At 33.0% G+C, this 19,635-nt stretch overlaps 1 protein-coding gene across 11 annotated transcripts in view; it reads right to left on the bottom strand.

Annotated features, from left to right (window-relative positions):
* The window catches only part of ANKHD1 (ankyrin repeat and KH domain containing 1), a 112,585-nt gene that overhangs the window by 63,324 nt on the left and 29,626 nt on the right, over positions 1–19,635 (bottom strand). For 10 of the 11 annotated variants that reach the window (XM_070793692.1, XM_070793693.1, XM_070793697.1 and 7 more), the window contains exons 3-10: positions 15,333–15,489; positions 14,500–14,647; positions 13,590–13,737; positions 11,649–11,882; positions 9,128–9,222; positions 5,278–5,515; positions 4,851–5,042; positions 3,035–3,144 (exon numbers count right to left, since the gene is read on the bottom strand). In XM_070793692.1, coding sequence (XP_070649793.1) covers positions 3,035–3,144; positions 4,851–5,042; positions 5,278–5,515; positions 9,128–9,222; positions 11,649–11,882; positions 13,590–13,737; positions 14,500–14,647; positions 15,333–15,489 — 1,322 coding nt within the window. The remainder of the gene's footprint in view (positions 1–3,034; positions 3,145–4,850; positions 5,043–5,277; positions 5,516–9,127; positions 9,223–11,648; positions 11,883–13,589; positions 13,738–14,499; positions 14,648–15,332; positions 15,490–19,635) is intronic. The other variant, XM_070793703.1, reaches the window with a different exon arrangement.

Here is a 19,635-nt window from a genome sequence, read left to right as displayed (position 1 = left end):
TTGAGTAGTTAAAATGATTCTGCATGTTAATAGGGAGAATTTTCAAAAAACTCTGCAATTAACAGACAGTTTTTATTTCATTTAATTTTTGATTTCTAAAAGGAACATTTTAAATGGCTTATTTAAGACTACTAATCTCATTCAAAGGTTTTTAATAATGGACTATTGACATTTATGTAATTATTACAAAGTTAGACAAGTTACATATCAATTCATAATCTTCTAAATATGATGGATATTCAGTGGTTTTTTTATTAAAAATATCTATAAATACTTTTTCATTTTAAATATTTTTAAAACAAGAAAAAAATCAAACCTCAAATAACTAAGATTCAAATGAGAATATGCACATATTTTGAGGATCTACCTGAAAAGCTCAAGTATACCATCAGTTCTGGCTGAAGATTTTTTTGAAAGCATTAAATAAAAAACTGTCTAGATTTCCTTTAAAACTAAGTTCTAAAGTATACCTCCTAAACAAGTAGAGTGAAAAGCCTTAAAAACTCCCAGTTTCATCTCAGAAAACAATAAAAGGAATTCAAATAGTTGCATTACATTTTTATAAAACTATAATTAACATCCTGATTCTAGTATAGAATATTTTAAAGAATGAGAGACAACAGCTTTTAAGCTCCTTTAAAAAACATATAATAACAAAGCCTTGAATTGTGGCAAAAGTTAAGCTCTAAAAATCTAAGAAAACATGAGGTTAGTCCAGATTGAGTTTCAAACACTGACTTGTGAGTTCTTATTTAAAACTGAAGGTAAAAATAGTTACCCACAAAATGAAGATTCTCAAAAAAAACTATTTACCTTAAAGAACTACCAAACCTAGACATCGAGAACACATCTATGGGATCCAGAAATGTTAAACAACTCAAGTCCATGCAATAGGAGTATAGAGTTTTTCCAATTCCAATCCACAGTCCTAAACAGACACTAGGAGATGACAGAAAAGAATGAAGGACAAGAAAGATGCTGCCTTTTTAGGTCCAGTTAGCAAGAATTATCAGTCATTTTTTCCTCAGGATTCAAGGACTGATCTGCCTGCACTTCTTGTTTTTCAGTAGGTCGTTCGTTGCCCACCTCTGGCTTATACTAAATCCTGAAATTATTTATAGGTTTTAAATATCAAACTTACTATACTTTTCCAAACTTTCCACATTTTCTATAAAGAACAAGAATTGCTTTTTACAATCAGGAAAATAACATTAAAATTGAAATATCTTTCCCCAGACAGCAAAAGCATGAAACAGGAACAATTTTTTTTCAATGGAAAATTATATATGAAATAATTCAAAAGTAGAAAAAAGGAAAAAGTTATGCACATGAAATTATTAGATCTAATAATTTACAACAGTGAAATATAAAAAGTAAAAGTTCAATAATAAGTGAATGATGATGGCTCATCAACTTGATGGAATATTATGGACAAGTTACAAACATAGAGAATATGTAGGAATAAGGAAAAGATTATGATAGAACACACAGCTGGAAATTGTAATTTAATTATAATTACATATAAATGTGAATACAAAGATGGTTTATAAAGTAGAAAACAATTATGTTAGAATAACAGCATTAGCTCTGTACTTAAGATAAATATTTATCTAAGCCATTTTTTAATCTTATATTTTGAATGTAAACATATGACAAATGAAAACCTATCTGCTTGTTTAATGAAATTCTTCTAAGGAACTTTAATCACAAGCAACTGACCTAATTACAGAGGACTATAAGACATTTAAAAATATTTCATAACAAATTTTTAACTGTCAAAATCAGTAAGTTTTGCTATACTTTATACTGCATTTAACAGGTAATTTTTCTTTTTCCTATTTAATATTTTTAGAAGAACTCCTAGCAAATAAATTAAGGAAGTGACTTTGCTATGGAAAAATGGAAGAACAATGAATTTTATAAGAATTCAGAGGATAAGAATATTAAATTTGCTTCTAGTATCTAAGCTTTTATGCTCTATCCTATTTATTTCAAGTGATCAAATACTTCAATTCTTAATTTTTATAGATGACCCAAAGCAACTCTTAAGGAAGGCAGAAGATTAAGATCTATTTAACATACCTGTCATAATTTTCAAACACAAAAATTACACCTCTTAGAAATTCTAACTGGCAGAACCTCATTAATGAGAATGAATGCTAGTGTTATCATTACCATAGTTAGTAGTAGTAGAAATCATGATAAACAAATAGCATAATTACACTATATTCTTATTTTAGTTAATAACTATTTTCCACAATGTTCTGAGGGATTTTGGGAGGAACTGCTGTTACAAGAAATGGATTAAAAGACAATACTTAGAAAGTTTTCTCTATATAAGGGAAATTAGTAAAGTTGATTGTCTACAACATTTATTAACTATGTGTGCCTCACATAGATTTTTAAGAAATACATAAAGGAATTGTGGAAGAAACCTCAGAAAGCAGTTTAAAATACTCTCACAAAAGGCAAACATTTCAGCAAGAAGCATAAACCTTCTAGTGGATATTATTTTACAATTTCCCATTGTTGTAAGGATTATTATACTTATGAACCTGCCATCTAATTTGAAACTTTAAAAAGCCAAAATAGAAGATATTAAAATAATAGAAAAAGAATGAAATGCTCTATAATGTTGTTAGGAAGATGACAGTAGTTTTATTTTAAATGTCTAACTGATTAGAAAAACATAAGAAAATCACTCAGTGATTTGAACGGTTATTCTATTCTATAAACAAATCATTGCATTATAACTCATACAGGGCAGTTAAAAAGGTTCAGGAATGTTAAATGGGACTGGGGTGAGAGAAAGAAAGAAATAAATGGTTTTACCTAGAAAAAAACAGTATGCCCTTTTAAAAATTATTTTCAAATACATTTAACAAATGCAACAACGAAGAACAAGTAGCCAGATTTTCAAGTTATTTTATATAAAGCATGCGAACTATTGATCTGCTTTACTAGTGTTTTCTAAATGTTAAAAATAAAGGAATTAACATTCATACAAAAATATGTGAAATTAAAAATCTCTTACTAAATCGGCCCCTGCTTGAAGTAAAACATCTGCAACATCCGTGTGTCCATTTTCACAAGCGTAGGTTAAAGCTGTGTCTCCTGTTGCTGTTGTAGCATGAACATTAGCACCTGGCAAGCAAAAAAAATTACACATTTATTCTGTGAATTTTAAAATTATATTAGATAATTTGATTTTATAATTTGGTGAAACTCATAAACTCTAAATATGAAAACATCAGAATATATTTTAAGAATCCTAATTTTCCTTTAAAAATGCTTTGAAAAAATGCTTTTAGCCATAAAGAAACTATACCAAACAACTAAAAACTATAATAGTCTGTCTATATATCCCCAGTAAGATATACTCTAAGAAATAAAAGAGCTGCTAAAACAAAAAATACAAAAAATATAAGTTTTCAGAAATCATATCGGCAGTAGTTTTAGTTTCTTCTGAAAAATTTTATGAATACTTTTTATGATTACATAAAAAGTGATTCTCAAGCCACGAGACAGTTTCATAAACTACCCACTTCAAATTAGCAAAAGTTGCTAAATGTGAGAATTAATGGTGAGATGATAGAAAAGACAATGTCAGGAGCTCTAAGTTCGAATATTGGCCCTGTCACTTATTAGCTTGATTTGCTTAGAGAAGCTATGTAACATGATTGTACATTAGTTTTTGTATCTATAAGATGTGTGTAATATTTCTTAACAGACCAGTGGCCAATGGTAATTAATAGAGAGAACACATGAGCTGAGCAGAATGTCTGATATCCAGTGATTTCTTAGTTAACATTATTTATTCCTTTTTTTAAAAGTCCTTTAACAATACCATGACTACTTAGAGGGATGTGGGAAGAATGAAGACTGGTGAAGAAAGACTCTTAAATAGGACACAGACAATTACAGAAAATAATGAGAGAACAGTAACTGAATAATATACATACATATACTATCTATAGCAAATAATAATTTTTGAGCCAAGGAAGAGGTCAGCTTGTATGGTTGGTTTGTGCAATGGTTCAAAATCTAAACAATCATTCAAACCATTAATGATCTGGATTAATAAATTATTTTAATAATAATTCAAAGGAAAAATTGATGCTGGTTATAATCAAATTAACAGTGAAAGCCCAAAAAGGATCAATAAAGTTTTGCTAATATTTCATTTCCCTTTATACATTAATTTCCTTATACATCAAGTTTTAAACAATTTACTAGACATGGATTTAAAAAAATTACTTTCAAAGGAAATATAAAGGCTTACATCTGCCTGGATCAATATATATATATCAATTTTTTGATATATTCTTAACTTGCTCTATATAAAACTATATGTAAAAACACTGATTTCTTACTACTACTTCACAATATATAAAGCACAAATTATTTTATATAAAGACCAAATATTTCTGCCAAAAAACAATTTCCACTTTTTCATTCATTCTTTTTTTTTTGAGAAGTAAGAAATGTCAAGAAATGACATTGTCAAATGTTATAGAGGTTATCAAATTATAACCTCTATGTCATCCCTATATTCTCTCACTGAAAGACTGTAGAAGGAGCTAATTTCTCCCCTTCAGAAACTACAAATCATTCAATGGAAAGAGAAGATCAACGGGAAGTCTTACCATCACTAAGCAAACATTAACTACTTTATAAAACTTTTTTTTTTTTTTTAAGACATTTTTGGAGATTTAAAAGCCTAAGACGAGAGTTAAATTGTGGAGCTGTTTTTCAACCTTTGTAGAAATGAAAAAAATAGAGTTAATTGTTAAAGTTATGAAAAGCAATATAAAATTCTTTCTCCAAAAGGCGTTATTAAAGCCACATACCAGCAGCCAGTAAGTATTTAACCAACTCCAGGTGTCCCTCCTGAGAAGCCTCCATCAGAGGTGTGGAACAGCCGAGTTCTATGTCAGCCCCCGCCTTAATCAGGAAGTCTGCAACTTCAGAAAAACCTCCACAGCAAGCCAACGTCAGAGCAGTTTCTTGGGTTTCTTCTGTCTGAGCATTTATATTTGCTCCTGGGAAAAGCATAAAAATAGATAAAACTATAATTACAAAAGACTTACAATTAAGTGTTCTGATTTCTGATAATTATCTCTTATTTTTTCTGTTTCTGGTGTTCCACCCAGGGTGTTGAAAACTTATTTTATCATCAATGCAAACAATATCTTAGTTGTAATAAACTTCAGTGATACTGACACAAAAATTCAAAGGAAATTGATTTTTTTAATTAAAGAAGTAGAACTATTTTACCTTGCGCTAAGAGTAGTGCCACCATCTCTTCATGTCCCTCCCGAGCAGCTTCCATCAAAGGAGTATATCCTTCATCATTAACTTCTTCAAGATTTGCTCCCCTTTCAATAAGCAGAGCTGCCAATTCAACATGTCCTCCACAGGCAGCCAGAGTTAACGGCGACTCGAATGAATCCGCAGGCATATTCACTTGAGCACCACTATCCAAAAGCAAACGTGCTACCTCTACATGTCCATCCTGCAGATTTTCAGAAGTAAAACAAGAAGAAAAGAATTTTTGTTTTGATATTTTTTAAGTGGGAGAAGAAAAGCAACAGATTGTGGAAAGACAGGAGGGAAGAAAAGGAGAGGCAGCTTAGATGCATATATATTATCATACACATCTGAGAAGTTTTGAAATCTGTCTTATCAAAAGTCCATTAAAATTATTTTACCTTACTTTAGAGTAAGCCCAAAATTTTCCATAAGAATCAAACTTGGTACATACAGTTACAATTTCAAATAATTTTTAATTTCTACATTCTCTGAAGTTCAAAAAAGTATTAAATCCATAGTCATCAGTAACTCAAAATAAAATAATTACTATTTATACTACAGCCAGGGTCAAATGTAGCTATAGCCTCAAACTTAAGTGTCATGTTTAAGTGTAGAAATTGTGTTAGATCTATTTAAGAAACAAAGACTGAGAAAAAATAACAACAAATTCTGTGAAGTCATTATCATTTGGGATTATATCACCAAGGTAAATCCCTGTGGACTGATACTATCTTATATTTTTTCTTATCACTAGTTTGTTGTAATAAGGCAAAGAATTTTACAAAGATGCAAAAATTACTCACTTGTAAATAATTTTACCATGAGCCTATCTGCATAGATAGGCAATTAACAAAATATTCTCATGGAGGTACCCATTCTACCCCTTTATCATCATAAATACATTTCTTTAATTTCAAATTCTTTGCTTCAAAATTTTATGGGTCTTAACTCCTGTGGAAAATAAAGATAGAGCTGGTATGTTGTTCTTTATTTTAAAAAATGACCCAATATTGCTAATGAAAAGTAAACAGAATAGAAAAATAAGGTTTTATAAGGTTGGGAAACTCTTTTACTGAAGAACTAATGAAAGAAACCTTAAATATTAGGTTTCAGTATCTATCTAGAGTTTTATTATACTTAAATAAATAAGTTAGTTATAATCACTTTAGCTTTAATATGAACAAATACTTCACATTAAAATAAAACACATTTTTACCAAATTCCTATATTGAGTTATTTGGTATCTGAAATATACACCTAATTTAAAAGAAAATAAGGGTTTATAAGTGTCCACAAATCAGGGAACTACTATTGCACCCAGCTTCTTTAGGTTCCCAAGAAACTGTTTTGTATGAATTTAATTTTTGAAGATTCTTTGTATATTGTGCTAACATACCTAGAGTACAGACCTTAACAGTGAAATTGTGCTAAGAACTTTTTAAATATTAATGTGCAGTATTATTTCTAACAAAGGAAAAAAGAATACGAAAATAAAATTAAAAAAGAATAATCCACTCTTTAAACAAAAATAATTTGACCATATTTAACTGTACAGTTCAGCAGCACTAAATGCATTCACATTGTTATGCAACTCTCATCATCATTCATCTCCCAAATTTTTCAATTTCCTAAAATGAAACTCTGTTCCCATTAACCACTAAGTCCCCATTCCTCCTCCCACCTCCCCCAGGCCCCTGGGCATCTAACAACGTACTAAGAACAATCAACTCTTTGGCTTCCTTGATGGATCAGTGGTAAAGAATCCACCTGCCAGTACAGGAGACATGGGTTCGATCTATAGTCTGGGAAGATCCCACATGCCACAGAGCAACTAAGCCCGTGTGCCACAACTACTGAGCTTGTGCTCTAGAGCTGAGGGGCCACAAGTACTGAAGCCAGAGTGCCCTAGAGCCCATGTTCTGCAACAAGAGAAGCCACGACAATGAGAAGCCCACGCACTGCAACTACAGAGTAGCTCCTGCTCGCCTCAACTAGAGAAAAAGCCCGTGCAGCACTGAAGACCCAGAGCAACCAAAAATAAATAAATAAAATAATAATAATCCACTCTTAAAGGCCTAATATCAATATTAATTTTTTTTTTAATTCTAAGAATTCAGTCTTAGCCATTGAGCAGTAGCTGGGATTGGCCTTACCCTCCTATCACAAACTATAAAAATTGGGATAAAACTACTAGAGGCACTGGACAGCAACCAAGCTAGGGTTAGAGTTATAATCACTGAAAGAAGGAAGCATATGAGATAAGTGCTACATTCACTCTAACTTTTTCTCTTTAGGCATCTTCCAAACCATGGCCCAAGGAAATAAAGCCTAAACAAAGAATGAACATCTTTAGGACCAAAGAGTTAAAGACCTAGGAGTAAAAGCGATGCTGAAATTAAGCCTCAATAGGATCAGGGTGATTCACTGGTAATTTAAGTACCTGATAGAACAGAATTTAACAGTCTTAAAAGAAGGACAGGATAATCCAGAGCCTTGAAAAGGGATCATCTACAGCATATGACTTACAATAAAAAACAGTTAGACAAATCAAGAAGCAAGAAAAGGTGACTGACCTCAAGACATAAAATAATAAAAATTGACCCAGAATTGAATCAGATATACAAGATAGAAGAAAAGAACTTCAAAACAACTACTACACTGCCTGTGTGCAGCAATGAATACTCAGCACAGCCAAAAATAAATAAATAAAATTTAAAAAGAATAGAAAAACAGAGAAAAATCAGTGAAACCAAAAATTAAAGGCTCATCATTACGTTCATATGCAATCTAAAGGAACCCTGAATAGCCAAAACCAACTTGAAAAAGAAAAACAAAGCTGGAGGACTCATACTTCCTGATGTCAAAACTTAAACAAAGCTACAATAATTACAACTTTGTGGTTCTGACTTAAAGACAAACATACAGGCCAATGAAAGAGAACAGAGAGATTAGAAATAAACCTTGCATGTACAGTCAAATAATTTTTGATAAGAGTGTCAAGATGATTCAAATGGGAAAAGTCAGTCTTTCTAATTTTGATGCTGGGAAAACCAGATAGTCACATGCCTAAGTGTGAAATTTAACACTTAACCTAATATCATATATAAATTTACTCAAAATGGATTAAAAACCTAAAAAAAAGAGCTAAAACTATAAGAAAACACAGGACTAATGCTTCATGAAACTGGATTTGGCAATGACTTCTTGGATATGGTATCAAAGGCACAAGAAACAACAACAAAAATAGATGAGATGGACTTCTGAAAAACAAACCAACAAAAGCACAACTTTTGTGCACAGAGGAGACTATGAACAGAGTAAAAGGGCAGTCCATGAAATGAGAGAAAATATTTATCATATATCTGATAAGGAATTAAGATCCAGACAATATAAAGAACTTCTAATATTCATCAACAGAAAACAAGCTAATTCAAAAATGGGCAAACGATTTGAATAGACATTTCTCTAGAAGATATACTGCCGTAGAAAACAGTATGGTAGTGGTAATCCTCTTAATTATACTTATGACATGTGTATTTTACCATGATGAGAAAGCTGGAAAGAAAATAAAAGTACATGAGTGTGCTGGAAATAACATAGCTAAGGCTGCCTTTCGTATGATTTCCTACATCAATAGATTTACTATGAAAAGCTAAACACTGCACACATCCCCTTCAGCCTCTAATAACGTACAAAATTTTCAGATTCCTCACCATCTCATAACAATTTTTCCAAAAAATAGTAATAATTCTCAAAGGCTTAAATACATATGACTCTTTCGTCCCATATAATCTCAAGTGCAATTTAAAATTACCATGCAAGCCTCCATTAAGGCAGTGTGCATCTCATCTGTTTTGTGCTCTTGATCTGCACCAGCATCAAGCAGAAAGCGAACCATGTCCAAATGGCCTTAAAAAAAGAAGAAAACAAATTTTAAAACTATATTTCTCAAGAACTATCAATTTAATATATAAGTATTAAAATGGGAAATATTTTTCTTTCAGATGTCTATACAAAAATTTATAAGAGAACTTATTTTGCATTCAATAAATCAACAATTCTACAAAGCCAATCCAAAATAGTAAGCAGGCTCTCATCAAGGTCTTATCTAGGTTTTAAAGATCAAATTAGTCCAAAGCACATTAATTCAAGCTAGGTAAAGCAATAAAATGGTAATACTTATACTTTGATTTAATCTATATAAACTATAAATCAAAACACTGAAATAAAACAGAATGCCAAGTAAAGTACGTTTGGATCATATTTTTCAGAAATAAAGCTTTAAAACAATAACCATAAACTCACTGTGGCAATGAGCAGGCACAGAAAACTCCACTTAAAATAATTTCAACCTTCTTGATACATTTAGTATATAAAAAGCCTTAATAGTCAATAAGAAAAAGACAAACACTCCAGTAGAAAAATGGATGAAGGACATGAAATGGCAATTCAAAAAAAAGAAATGAAAATGAATATTAAACTGATGAAAAATATATTAAACCTTCCTACTAAACAAATGCAAATTAAAATGAGACACCATTTTTTACTATCAAAATGGCAAATATTAAAAAGAATGATAATACCCAGTGTTGGTGAGGGTGTAGGGTGGGGTAAAGGGCACTCTCAAACACTGCTGGTGGGAGTGTAAATTGGTTCAACCTTTCTAGAAGGCAATTTGGCAATATGTATCAAAAGCCTTAAAAATGTCCATACCCTTTGACCCAGCAATTCCACTTCCAGGAATTTATCCTAAGGAAATAATCAGAGATTAGGCAAAGATGTCTGCACAAGGATGTTATCACAGTGTTTTTAATAATAGTGAAAAACTGGGAACAATTCAAGTGTCCAACAATAGGCAGTTATGGTGCATCCATTTGATGTATTTGGCAGAGATTGCTAATTCCCTACCCAATATCCATTCTTTCATTTTCATCCTGATTTCATCTCAGTGGCAACATGCCTGACTAAAAGACTACATTTTCCTGTCTCCCTTGCTGCTATGTGTAGCCAGTGGGATGTAGGAGGGACTTACAAGGCAGAACTTCCAGGAAGACTCCTTAAAGATAGCTGACGTTGGAAGGCATTTCCTCATTTTGCCCTTACCCCTTGCATCCTTCCTAGAATATGGACTGCTGGAGCCCTAGCTACCATCTTTGAGCACAGATAATAGGTAACCTTGAGAACAGAAACCACACACTAGGATGGGTGGAGCAGAATGCTGATATCTTAATAAAAATGGAACTGCCTTTTCAGTTCTAGATAGCCTATTTTTGTAACTTAAAAAAAATTTTTTTAATCCACACCACTTGCAGGATCCTAGCTCTCCCACCAGGGATTGAACTTGGCACTCGGCAGTGAAAGCATGGAGTCCTAACCACTGGACTGTCAGAGAATTCCCAGAATTGTTTTATATAAATGAGAATGAGTTTCTCTTTTGTTCAAATCATTATTAATTTAGGTTTTGTAACAAAAGCAGCCAAATCTACTCCTAATTAAAATAGTGAAATACCATGAGAATATCAAAAGTTGTACTACAAAAATACTTATTGAGATGGGGAAGTGTTCGTGATAAGCAGACTATAAAAGTGTTAGAGTATGACCATTTAGTTTTTAAAATGTATATATACATTTTGACCTGTGGACAATGTGGAAGGTTAGGGTACAGTCAAAAATCCACATCACAGTTGGCCCTCTGTATCCATGGTTCCATATCCGAGGATTCAACCAGCTTTGAACTGTTTAGTACTACAGTACATATTTATTGAAAAAAATCCATATGTAGTGAACCTGTGCAGTTCAAACCCAAGTTGTAAGACTCAAGTGTGTATACATTTGTTTATAAATATACCTAAAAAACACGCTGGAAGTAACTATACTAAAATATTGTTTATATGCTTTTTAAATATTTAGATGGTAACATTATATGTCATTGTAAAATTTCTTTACACTATTCTGTTTTTTAGGATTTATATATCATGTGACTATTATTATTTGAGTGTGTATTATTTTTGAAATAAAGATTGGAAAAATCATATAAAACAAAAGTTATTAAAGAATGGAAACCCTCTAAGTCTGTGCTAAGAATTCCGGTTGACTTTACAGCTAGTTGAGTAAATTTTGAATTAAAATAATAAGAAAACATATACTATGAAACTATACTATAGGAAATACAGGCTAAAATGGACTTTCTATATAATGTCTCAGAAGCTAGATAATTTTATAGCACAGGGAAAGTATAAACAATAAAAAATTAACTCATACTCAGTATCCAAATATTTAAATATTCAAAGTTATTATGAAAAAACTCTATAAACATATATACATTTATAGAGTACCTTTGTAGCATGCAAGTGTAAGAGCACTTTCTTTGAATTCATTAGAATGAGTGTTGATGCCTGCCCCATGATCTAGAAGAACTCTTGCAACTTCCACATGACCTGCACTGGCTGCTTCCATTAAGGGGGTATGTCCATTTTCATTATGATCTTCTATATTTGCGCCTTCATTAAGTAGCACTTTCACAATATCAACAAATCCTCCAGCACAGGCATAAGTTAATGCAGTGTTGCCTAACAAAAAGAAATTAAAAATTATGATAAAACTGATACAATTCCTATTATACTACTGCTCTAGTTCTATTGCTTCAATTACCTTACATAAACCACTACAATTATTATCTCAAGTTTTTCATTGTATTGGTTAGAAGCATCATCTGAATTTTATCACTAATTAAAAGGTTTATTATAAATGAGCCAATTTACCTCTCTTCATATTTCCTTAGCTTGTAAAATAAGATTGTCATCTTGAAAAATTACTTCAATATATTTTAAAATAAAATATTCTAATGTATCAAAGTATTGCTTTTTCTTACAACACTACACAACTTAGAAACACTTAACATTTTCTATGTGTATTCATTTCTTAATTTTCTTTTACTTCTCCTTTATCTTTAAACATTTATTCATAACACAATTCATTGTTCTAGATACATTTTCTTTCTGAAATATATGTTTAGCCTACATTTATGAGACCCAAGGAGACAGAAATAAATCTCCCTCAGCTTAACTCCTTCAAAATAAAAATTTATTTAAAAGGTCATTATTCTTTGATCTGCTACTTATTTCTTTCTTGATTTGTTTTGAGGACTTTTATTATTAAAGGGAGTAGGGAAATGGTTTAACTACCCAATAGTATGAGACTGAAGAAGACTGTTTTAAAGGCTCAGCAAGAAAATTATCATTTCAAAGCCAAAGTTGTTCAGAATTCAACTGTTTTAACAGTCTCAGACATTAAGGATATTAATTTTACTACAACTATGGCAAAATGGTCAGCAAAGTGACCTACAATCCCTTCTAAGAAGTCATGGTCATTTAAAAATAAATTAGGTTGCATTTAACATTTATTTAAGTATGCTAACATATACTCAAATGTCACTTAATGGAACACTGATATGTTTTCATTATTGAAACTGTTTTTTAAACCATGTGCTTGCTTGAGATTTAGGAATCTCATTACTAAATGTATATTTTCTGCAACTCAAGACATATGCGGAGAAGGCAATGGCATCCCACTCCAGTACTCTTGCCTGGAAAATCCCATGGACGGAGGAGCCTGGTAGGCTGCAGTCCATGGGGTCGCGAAGAGTCGGACACGACTGAGCGACTTCACTTTCATGCATTGGAGAAGGAAATGGCAACCCACTCCAATGTTCTTGCCTGGAGAATCCTAGGGACGGTGGAGCCTGGTGGGCTGCCGTCTATGGGGTCGCACAGAGTCGGACACGACTGAAGCGACTTAGCAGCAGCAGCAAGACATATGACCAAGAGTAATAAAGAACCTTACTAGAGTAGCTTTCATGTTGCCAGGAAAATACCTTATTAGTAAATGCATTCTGTACACTTGACATAAAAAACTCTATAAGGTTTTGACTCTCAGGTTAATATATACAAGGTAGTTGCTATTTAAATGAGACAAAGAATTGTGAAAGATACAGTTCATTAATTTGCCTCTTGAAAACATTATATATCATTGTGGCAAAGAAATTGTCTCCAGCAGAAAAACTGTCAATCCTGATCAAACAGAATGTAAGAGTATTCCAAAGACTTCTGAAGATAACAAATTAATCTATATTTTACTCAGAAATTCTAAACAATGGCTACGATTTTTCTGTATATTTACAACCAACTATCCCTAGGAATCAAATTTTTTTCTCTCTCAGGTTATAGTTATTCACATCAATTTATTTTCCTCAAATGAACACATCACTTTCGACATACCTGTTGCAGACTGTGAGTTGACATCTGCATCATGAAGAAGCAACAATTTCACAATATCTAAATAACCTCCACTAGATGCTGCCATTAGGGGAGTTATATCTCCTTTATTCCCTCTGTCTTCAACATTAGCATGCATAGCAAGCAATACCTTTAAAACACATAGGCACATGGAGAGAAACTGTCAATTCTTACAATTAATAGTACTCTAGGTAATATACTGAATCTGGGAAGATACTCTTTTAGAATGGAGACAAGTAAAAATAAAAATAATCACCTTTGGGGAAAATATGCTAGTGTTCACTGCTCAAAAAAAACACTGGTTAAATGTTATATTTTATAATACCATTACATATTATCTCTAAGTAAAGTAGGTAATCATATAACCATCCAATTATAAAATTTAACTGCTACTGTCAAAAAAATTGTATTATGCTTAGGATTATCTAGCAAGAGAACAGCAAACCTATTCACAAGACAGAAACTAATTGGTAAACACGTGGCTATTTCCCAATATTGCTCTAACAGAAAAAAAAACTAAAAAGAATTGGGATAATCCAGATGGAATGAAAGTAAATCAACATTTTTCATTATAGTTGTATATTATTTCTAATGGCAAGTTTAAAATTTACTATTATTAATATTATCTCTATGTGGTTTTTTTTCCTTTCCTTTTTTTCCCTATGTGTCTCTCATTCATTAGGACTATTTTTGAGTAAGTGGCAGAAAAAATGGACCATGACAAGTTGCATGCACAGAGAACAAAAATTAATTATGTATCAGTTTCTATTTAACCTACTGCCAAAAAAGGAAAGACCCTGGTCTCTAATGATGATTTTTTTATTAATGATAAAAATAAATAAAACATCAAAATCTTCCACAATTCTGATCACTAAAGATTACTTCTGCTTACTTGTGCTAATTCATAATACCCAGCTGAACAAGCCAAACACAGCAGGCTTTCTCCTTCTTCAGTATGTTCATTTACACTTCTGCCTTCATCTAGCAGTTTACGAACAGCATTCACATCCCCATCAGAACAAGCTTCTGCCAGACTGCGACTGAAAACAAACCAACACAGAAAAACTCAAGGTCCTATGATAATGAATTGTATTAAATATATACAGTTAGTTATACCAAGAAAAATGCTGATATTGTAAGAAAAAAATTATTTGAATATTTATTTGCATACTAATTTTTCATGTATGTGGACCAAGCCAGAAAGCAATAAGTAAATGTGAAAACAGCTGTCATATTGTCATGTCATATTAAGTTTTAAATAAACTGTATAAAGCATTAGATGAACAAGTTTTTAAACTAATGTTATGATTCCCAAAGACGTATTTATCTTAAATTTTACTCGGTAATAGTGAGGTAATAGAAGATGAAAATCTGAATAAAATTTTTATTGCAGAATGACTAACAAAATCGGTGAGTCTCTAACTCTAATGTGCATACAAACAGCCCATGTTTCTCGTTAAAATGTAGATTCTGATTCAGTAGATCCAAGTGGGGTCTGAAATTCTACATTTCTAATAAGTTCTCAGGTTATGCTGATGCTGCTAGTTCCAAGTGCCATGTTTGAATAGCAAGGACCTAGATTACTGCATTAGCAACCCATTTCATTTATTATTACTCAGGCGGTCAGTTTAGAGTTTCAACTATAACCTTTGGAGTAAGTAACTTCATTAGAAATGAAAATCAGATACAGAATTGAATACTCAGCAGAAGTCATTAAACACATACGTGTCTACTTGTCCTGCACTGTGACTGTTTTCCGCCCTCATCCGCGTCAGTGCAGCGGCAGCTTCATCCAGTGCACAACTTACTGAGGATGTCAGTCTTCGGAGTACCTCAGGATCTGCAAAGGCTTTACCATCAGCAGTTGACAATTTGCCAATTCCTTCAGTGTGCATCAATTAGATGGTGCAGGGAAAGAAGAAGCATAAATGTATAAATTGTAATTACATTTCTTAACACTATTATCTAGGGCAAAATGCATGTGTAAGGCTGACAATTTAAATTTTGCCACTAACATCAAAAGGCCATTCATAACTACCTATGTTTTAGTCTTTTCATCTTTACAATTCACATAACACTAATTTGTCCTCTACCTAACTCCAAATATAACTTAATGCTTACTGTAAAAAAATGGATGAGATTTCTATCAAAGTATAATTACAGCATCAGATCTAAAGTATAAGATCCTATCTATCTATTGATATTTTTAGTAGTAATGAAGGAAATATTCTTTAATATTACAACAAACAATCCAACAGTTTTTTCCTTTGATTGAACAGCCACCTAGAACCATTTTCTGGGTAAACATGGTAAATTAAAATAAATTATCATATTTTACATTTATTATGTGCTTTTAAATGTACCAGACATAAAGGAATAAAACGTAGCTCCTGTCCTTACAGAGCTCACAATCTGGTTGGTCTAGGCTGCCAATAAATCTTTTTCTCTAGATTCAGTGAGGAATCAGTAACAGAAAACTTTGTTGATAATATCACCACCTGTTACTGCTGAAAATGAGAGGAAAATAGCCAATAAAAATTTATAGAACAAAAAAAAAAGAAGGGAAAAATTGCACAATAAGAGAAAAAATAGACATTGTGATGCTCTCCAATTAAAACAGTATGATAGTATGACACCTGCACAGAAAAATAATTCTATCAAGGATATATAATAGAGCCCCCAAGATCCTGGATTATTTGTGAACTCAATATATGACAAAGGTGGCACTTCAAATCAATGGAGATAAGAGAGCTTATTTCCTAAACACTGTTCAGAAGTTGGCTATTTGAAAATTAGGTAAGATCTCAAATTCATACCATTTACAAAAATAAAAACCTGGTAGACTTAAATGAAATCTGAAAAGTACTATTATACTATGTAGTATTCTTCTATTGCTGATGTTAAGGAGGATTTTCTAAGCATGAGACCAAATCACGAAAGCTATAAAGTAAAAAATTAGTAAATGGGATACTAAACATGTTTATTTTCAATAAAAATTTCTATATAATTAAAGGCACTATAAATAAAATTAAGGCAAAATAAACACTGGAAAAATTAACACACAATTAATTTATATCATTTATAAAGAACTACCACACAACTTGTTGATAACATTGACTGAACACAAACTATGAAACTGACCAAAAGAACAAAGGTGTGAGACCCTTTCAAACAGTTGATAGGAAGGTATACTGACATAAACTTGACATTTCTATTGATAAAAGTTATCAAAATTTTGAATGCAAAAATATCCTCTGACCTAGCAGTATCACTTTCTAAAACTCTGTCCTATGAAGATACTTGCACAAGCAAGAAAAGTCATGGATATATATGGATATAAACTATAGCAGTATTTGTGATATAAAAAAATTGGAAATAACCTAAAAATATCAACATATAATGTTATAGAAGGATGAACACAATAAATTAAGTGAAAAAAAGTGAAGTCGCTCAGTCGTGTCTGACTATTTGTGAACCCATGGACTATAGCCTACCAGGCTCCTCTGTCCATGGGATTTTCCAGGCAAGAATACTGGAGTGGGTTGCCATTTCCCTCTCCAGGGGATCTTACTGACCCAGGGATCGAACCTGGGTCTCCCGCATTTTAGGCAGACACTTTACCATATGAGCCACCAGGGAAGTCCAAAAAAGAAAAGTTAAAAAAAGGAAAATTATGATTTGTTAATATGAACCTATTTAACTTAAAAAAAAAATCATGTATTTATAAAACTACAAGTGAAAGTCTGAAAGTATATGTAAATCCTGACAAGTATACATAAACCTTTACAATCAAATTAATACATCTCATTCTGTTTTCAGTCAGTTCAGTTCAGTTGCTCAGTCGTGTCCGACTCTTTGCAACCCCATGGACTGCAGCACACCAGGCCTCCCTGCCCATCACCAACTGCCAGACTTTACTCAAACTCATGTCCATTGAGTCGGTGATGCCATCCAACCACCTCATCCTCTGCCGTCCCCTTCTCCTCCTGCCTTCAATCTTTCACAGCATCAGGGTCTTTTCAAATGAGTCAGCTCTTCACATCAGGTGGCCAAAGTATTAAAGTTTCAGCTTCAACATCAGTCCTTCCAATGAATATTCAGGACTGATTTCCCTTAGGATGGACTGGTTAGATCTCCTTACAGTCCAAGGGACTCTCAAGAGTCTTCCCCAAAACAACAGTTCAAAAGCATCAATTTCGGTACTCAGCTTTCTTTAGAGTCCAAAGCTCACATCCATACACGACTACTGGAAAAACCATAGCCTTGACTAAACGGACCTTTGTTGGCAAAGTAATGTCTCTGCTTTTCAATATGCTGTCTAGGTTGGTCATAACTTTCCTTCCAAGGAGTAAGCATCTTTTAATTTCATGGCTGTAGTCACTATCTGCAGTGATTTTGGAGCCCCCAAAAATAAAGTCAATGGAAACACTGTTTCCATTGTTTCCCCATCTATTTGCCATGAACTGATGGGACTGGATGCCATGATCTTTGTTTTCTGAATATTGAGCTTAAGCCAAAATTTTCACTCTCCTCTTTCATCAAAGATTCTCTTTAGTTCTTCACTTTCTGCCATCAGGATGGTGTCATCAGCATATCTGAGGTTACTGACATTTCTCGCAAAAATCTTGATTCCAGCTGTGCTTCTTCCAGCCCAGCGTTTCTCATGATGTACTCTGCATATAAGTTAAATAAGCCAGGTGACAATATACAGCCTTAACATACTCCTTTTCCTATTTGGAACCAGTCTGTTGTTCCATGTCCAGTTCTAACTGTTGTTTCCTGACCTGCATACAGGTTTCTCAAGAGGCAGGTCAGGTGGTCTGGTATTCCCATCTCTTTCAGATTGTCCACAGTTTATTGTGATCCACACAAAGGCTTTGGCATAGTCAATAAAGCAGAAATAGATGTTTTTCTGGAACTCTCTTGCTTTTTCCATGATCCAGCAGATGTTGGCAATTTGATCTCTGACTCCTCTGCCTTTTCTAAAACCAGCTTGAACATCTGGAAGTTCACCGTTTATGTACTGTTGAAGCCTGGCTTGGAGAATTTTGAGCATTACATTACTAGCCTGTGAGATGAGGGCAATTGTGTGGTAGTTTGAGTATTCTTTGGCATGGCCTGTCTTTGGGATTGGAATGAAAACTGACCTTTTCCAGTCCTGTGGCCATTGCTGAGTTTTCCAAATTTGCTGGCATATTGAGTGCAGCACTTTCACAGCATCATCTTTTAGGATTTGAAATAGTTCAACTGGAACCATCACCTCCACTAGCTTTGTAGTGATGCTTTCTAAGGCCCACTTGACTTCGCATTCCAGGATGTCTGGCTCTAGATGAGTGATCACACCATGGTGATTATCTGGGTCGTGAACATCTTTTTTGTACAGTTTTTCTGTGTATTCCTGCCACCTCTTCTTAATATCTTCTGCTTCTGTTAGTTCCATACCATTTCTGCCCTTTATTGAGCCTATCTTTGCATAAAATATTCCCTTAGTATCTCTAATTTTCTTGAAGAGATCTCTAGTCTTTCCCATTCTATTGTTTTCCTCTATTTCTTTGCATTGATCATTGAGGAAGGCTTTCCTATCTCTCCTTGCTATTCTTTGGAACTCTGCATTCCAATGGGTATATCTTTCCTTTTCTCCTTTGCGTTTCACTTCTCTTCTTTTCACGGCTATTGGTAAGGCCTCCTAAGACAGACATTTTGCTTTTCTGCATTTCTTTTTCTTGGGGATGGTCTTGATCCCTGTCTCCTGTACAATGTCATGAACCTCCATCCATAGTTCATCAGGCACTCTGTCTATCAGATCTAGTTCCTTAAATCTATTTCTCACTTCCACTGTATAATCATTAGGGATTTGATTTAGGTCATACCTGAATAGTCTAGTGGTTTTCCCTACTTTCTTCAATTTAAGTCTGAATTGGGCAATAAGGAGTTCATGATCTGAGCCACAGTCAGCTCCCGGTCTTGTTTTTGCTGACTGTATAGAGCTCCTCCATCTTTGGCTACAAAGAACATAATCAATTTGATT

This window comes from Bos indicus, chromosome 7, assembly GCF_029378745.1.
Source record: "Bos indicus isolate NIAB-ARS_2022 breed Sahiwal x Tharparkar chromosome 7, NIAB-ARS_B.indTharparkar_mat_pri_1.0, whole genome shotgun sequence".
Lineage (NCBI taxonomy): Eukaryota > Metazoa > Chordata > Mammalia > Artiodactyla > Bovidae > Bos > Bos indicus.
The sequence above is the reverse complement of the archived record's forward strand: the minus strand, read 5'-3'. Positions and strand labels throughout refer to the sequence as shown.